At 39.3% G+C, this 5,478-nt stretch overlaps 1 protein-coding gene across 1 annotated transcript; it reads right to left on the bottom strand.

Annotated features, from left to right (window-relative positions):
- Nucleotides 1–807: 807 nt before the first annotated feature.
- LOC130949678 (uncharacterized) lies at nt 808–1,449 on the bottom strand. The gene has a single exon (XM_057878332.1). The coding sequence runs from the start codon at nt 1,447–1,449 to the stop codon at nt 808–810; it is 642 nt and encodes a 213-aa protein (XP_057734315.1).
- Between the last annotated feature and the right edge of the window lie 4,029 nt (nt 1,450–5,478).

The raw sequence follows: 5,478 nt of genomic DNA, 5'->3' as shown, positions 1-5,478 counted from the left end.
CAAAACAAATTTTTGACTCCTCAATCCTTCTTTTCAAAGTGATGTTCTTTGATGCATTTTTGAAATATTGAGTGCAAGCAATTTTTTCAAGAGTATAGTGTTGTGATATATTAAGTATCTCAGTTATTGAACTACAAAGAAGCTATACTAAGCAGACAGACAGGAGTACAATATCTTTTCCAAGTCATAGCAGTTTTGAATACAAGACAATTACTTAACAATACAACCTTTTGGAGTTTACTTGCTTTACTCCTTATCATCATCATTGTTGGTCTTTGCATTCCTATTTATCTATTTGGTTGATGATGCTTAATCTTTCCAAAGAATGAAGTGACTGCCTACAATGAACTTTGAAAGTTGCTTGTTCTCCAAGCACTTGGAACATAATTAGCATTCATGAATGGTTGTAGGCTCGTGAACTTAATTTGGTGTGTGAACACCAAACTTAATTCCCTATCACTACATCTGTTATGTAGTGAACTGATTGCATACATGAAACCTTGTGCTTTTATTAAAGGCAACAAACTATGAACTAGAAAGCAACAATGGTTAAGTAGTTCCCCTAATTGTTTAGAGCTAGTAACTAATTATCCACCAAACTTATCATCCAACATTCACCCTTGAATTAATTTGGTGTGCAACACCAAACTTAGCTCCTTGCAATACAGATAACATACTTAACTCTTTTATTAAAATAGTTAGGAAAAGAAAACTACCTCCGATTAGGTTGCCTCCCAACAAGCGCTTGTTTATCGTCATTAGCTTGACGTCCTTCATCCTTGTTCATCCCAAATCTTGAATGCTCTCTTATTTGTTCCAAGATCCTCCCAGGTAAAGCTTGGCTCTGTGACCATTTGCTGTGAACGTGTCCTTTGTATCTTCATTCAGAAGTTCAAGGCTTCCATATGGAGAAACCTTGGTCACCAGATAAGGTCCAGTCCATTTAGACTTGAGTTTCTCAGGAAAAATCTTGAGCCTAGCATTGTATAATAACACATGTTGCCCTGGCTCAAACTCTTTTCTTGTGATCTTCTTGTCGTGCCATCTTTTAGCTCTCTCCTTGTATATATTAGCATTCTCATAAGCTTCCAAGCTAAACTCATCTAGCTCATTGAGTTGCAATAGCCTTTTTTCTCCTGCCGCTTGAGAGTCAAGATTGAGGAGCTTAGTAGACCTAAAAGCTTTATGTTCGAGCTCCACAGGAAGGTGACAGGATTTGCCATAGATTAGCTGAAAGGGTGACTTTCCAATTGGAGTTTTGAATGCAGTTCTATATGCCCACAGGGCATCATCCAACTTCCTAGCCCAGTCTTTTCTTGTGACCCCAACTGTCTTCTCTAGGATTTTCTTCAGCTCTCTGTTTGCCAATTCAGCTTGGCCATTAGTTTGAAGGTGGTATGGTGTGGCCACTTTGTGAATTACTCCATATTTGTGAAGTAGTTTTTCCATTTGTTTGTTGCAAAAGTGGCTGCCACCATCACTAATAAGGCCTTTGGGCACCCCATATCTGGTAAAGATGTGTTTCTTAAGAAATTGAAGAACAATTGGTGCATCACATGTGGTTGTGGATATAGCCTCAACCCATTTGGAGACAAATTCCACTACTACCAGAATGTATTTGAAGGAATAGGATGGAGGAAAGGGGCCTATGAAATCTACACCCCAGAGATCAAACAGTTCCACTTCCAAAATGAAGTTTTGAAGGATTTCATTCCTCCTTGACAATCCTTGAGCTCTTTGACATTGATAAACCACTAATTTATAGTTTATATTGTGTTTAATTGTGTGGTTTTGTCGTGATCCTTTCCCACTTATTCATCAATTTAGCATGCATTTAGATTTCCTTCCTGATTTTATTACATGTTTGAAAATTGCTTCCTAGAGACTTTAATTATTTAATTTCAATTCTCCTTTATTCCATTTGATGCTATAATCTGTGTGTCGAGTGTTTCAGGCTTCATAGGGCATGAATGAGACGGAGATTGGAGAGGAAGCTAGCAAAAATGGAAGGAACACAAGAATTTGAGGAGATAACCAGCGAAAAGTGACGCGGTCGCATGGCTCACGCGATCGCGCGAAGGAGCGCAAATCGCCGTGACGCGGCCGCATGGCTTGCGCGGCCGCGCGGATTGAAAAGCACAAGCAACGCGGTAGCGTGGATGACGCGAACACGTCAAGAGGAAAAGCGCCAGCGACGCGTCCGCATGGACGACGCGATCGCGTGACATGCGCGATCTGCATAAACTGTAGAATCTGAAACCAGCGACTTTGGCCCAGTTTTCGGCCCAGTTTTTGGCCTGAAACAGCAGACTAGAGTCAGAGAATATGCAGAAACAAGAGAAAATTCATTGAGTAGTTTTAGATCGAGTTTTTTCACTCTCTTAGGTTTTTCTCTCTAGTTTTTAGAATTTTAATTTTCAATTGGTCTTAGCATTGGAATATCAAGAAGAGTCATTTCCTTATCAAGACTTCATCATTCTAGTTTGTTCTCTTAACTTGGTTTTATTCTTCCAGGTTCTTTGTTATGTTCAATTTTGTCATTCAGATATTTTTATGATTAATTAATGCAAGGATTATTTCTTTTTAATTTAATTTCCATTCCAATAATCATGTCTTCTTTTAATTTCCTTTCATATGCCATGAATTTTTTATTTACAATGAGTGAGTAGTTTTATTACTTGATGGGGAGTTGATTAAAAGGAACTCTTGAGTTGGAAGGATTGGAAGAAAAATTTGTAATTGGGTTGAATGTTGGATTGCTATCCTGTCACCGATGCCAATCCCTTTGAACTAAGTGGATTGCAACTTGTGAACAGATCTGGTATTTCCACTTGTTTGACTTTCTCTTACCTAGTAAGGGATAACCAAACGGAACAACTACTAATTATAAATTAATCTTACAATCACACCATCAATGATAGAGATTCTAACCAATCAATTCCCAGTCAAGGCCTTTTATTTTTATTATTTAAAATTCCTCAATTTAATTCCCAATTTACTTAGCTCAACTCTTTTTAGAATATCTGATTAATAAAACAGCACACTTTTCTGCAATTCGTTGGGAGACGACCTGGGACTTAAAACTCCCAGTAATTTTAATTTAAACTTTCAGTGACATATTTCTAAATTGATAGGCAGATTTTCGGTGAGTTAAGAACTATACTTGCAACGTAAACATTTTAATAAATTTTTAATTCACTAGCTTCTGCATCTCCATCAATTTTTGGCGCCATTGCCGGGGAGTTGCAATAGAGTGCTTATTTTATTAATTAGAATTTATTTATTTGCATTTTATTTAATTTTGCTACTATGAGCTGCGTATTTCTTCCGTCAAATGACACGTTCACCTCCTGATTCGCGCTTGCTAATATTCGATCCTGAAATTGAAAGAACAATTTCACGAATAAGGCAAGAACAACGTAGGTTAGTCCGCTCTGAGGGCGGATCTGAAAGTGAATCTGAGGAAGAAACCAGCCCCCGTTCTACTGATTCGGTTGTTTTACGTGCAAAAAATATGGCAGCTAGAAGAATTACCATTCAGGAGGAAGGAGCTCCTGATTTTACACTGCAACCGTTTCAAGCGCATCATCCAGCGGTAGCTACGGATTTTGAAATAAAGACCGCACTGCTAAATTTGATGCCGAAGTTTCATGGCCTACCTGCTCAAGAGCCTATCAAGCACTTGAGAGATTTCCAAGCAGCCTGTTCTACTGTCAGGCGTGATGGCGCTGATAAAACTTCAATTCTGCTGAAAGCTTTTCCGTTCTCTCTTGAGGGAAAAGCAAGAGAGTGGTACTACACTCAACCTCTAGCAAACGTATCCAACTGGGATACACTCAGAAAGGAGTTCCTGGAGAAATTCTTCCCATCTGAAGTTACTGATAAACTGAGGAAGGATATCTCTACAATTGTTCAGGATGACAATGAGACTCTCTTTGAATATTGGAAGCACTTCAATAATCTTCTGGAAGCATGCCCCCACCACATGATTGACAAGATCGTGCTACTCAGCTATGTCACACAAGGTATGAGGCCCCAAGATAAGACCACATTGGAAAGTGCCAGCAATGGGTCTATGAAGAAGTACAAGACCACTGATGAAGCTTGGCAATTGATCAGTGATTTAACTGAATCTACTCGGAACCATAGACATAAGCAAGGCCGTTCAAGGGCCGTTGCAGAAGTATCTTCTGGCATAGAGACTGCTGCTCTAAATCGAAGCATCTGTGAAATGACCAACCTGCTTAAGCAAATGCAGTTAAATTAACAAGCTCAGCAAACTCAACCGCAGCAAAACCAACAACTAGTCCCACAAAGAATTTGCGGAATTTGTGCTGATTATAGCCATTACACTGATGAATGCCCGCAGCTCCAATAAGAAGACAACATGGTGGCATCCACTCACAATTTCTATGACCGCCCCAACCAAGGGTACACTCAAAGTGGAAATAATAACCATGGATGGCAGGACAATTCAAACCAGAATTGGAGGGACAACAATAATAGGGGAGGCAGAGATAATCAGGGAAATCAGAGGTGGAATAATTACAACAACAGGCAGCAAAATCAACCTTACCGAGCACCTCACCTGAGGCAAAACCAAGGACCACCGAACAATCAGCAGCAAACCTCTCAAATTACTCATTCTTCTGTATCTTCTAATGAAGAATTATTACAAGCTTTTGAGAAAAGACAACTGGCCATGGAAAATATCATCGTGAACAGTATTAACGCCAGTCTGAATGGTTTCACCTCTACTCTGCAAGCTTTTATGACACAACTTGGTTCATCACGAAATTCCAGTAACCAACCTTCAAGCACCACTAGAATCCCCTCTCAACCATTACCCAATCCAAAGGGAGGCATTAATGCCATCACCCTGAGGTCCGGAACCACACTGCAGGAGAGGAATCAGGAGGAACCAAGCTCACCAGAATACGCCTCAGCTGAAGAGGTTGTAGAAATCGAAGATATTGAAGAGGAAGAGGATATACAGGACACAATTAAAGAAGAAATAGCTCAACCACAGGAAGAAGCACAAAAAGGTGCAGGCACCACAGAAAATATTACTCCCATTCCATTCCCACAACTTGCAAGGAAGCCTAGGAAGCAGCTGGAACTTGATCCTAAAATGGTAGAAATATTCAAAAAGGTTGAGGTAACTGTTCCCCTTTTTGATGTTATTCAGCAAGTACCTAAATATGCAAAGTTTCTAAAAGACTTATGTATCCATAAAGATAAAATTAATGAATTAGAAACTATTCCTTTAGGTAGTTCTATATCTACTTTAATGGGAGGATTACCTGAGAAATGTAGTGATCCAGGTCCTTGCATAGTTAGTTGTACTATTGGTGGTGTAGTAATTTATGATTGCATGTGTGATTTAGGAGCATGTGTCAGTATAATGCCTTTGTCTATATATGATGTTTTAAGGCTCCCTCCCTTAAAAAGGTTGGCAGCTCGTTTTGTGTTAGCAGA

Source organism: Arachis stenosperma, chromosome 9 (genome assembly GCF_014773155.1).
Source record: "Arachis stenosperma cultivar V10309 chromosome 9, arast.V10309.gnm1.PFL2, whole genome shotgun sequence".
Lineage (NCBI taxonomy): Eukaryota > Viridiplantae > Streptophyta > Magnoliopsida > Fabales > Fabaceae > Arachis > Arachis stenosperma.
Note: the sequence above shows the minus strand (reverse complement) of the source record. Positions and strands in the feature narration are given on the sequence as shown.

What these genes read in the sequence shown, in the direction of transcription:
- LOC130949678 (XM_057878332.1), bottom strand. Translation starts at nt 1,449, where the DNA reads ATGGAAAAACTACTTCACAAATATGGAGTAATTCACAAAGTGGCCACA.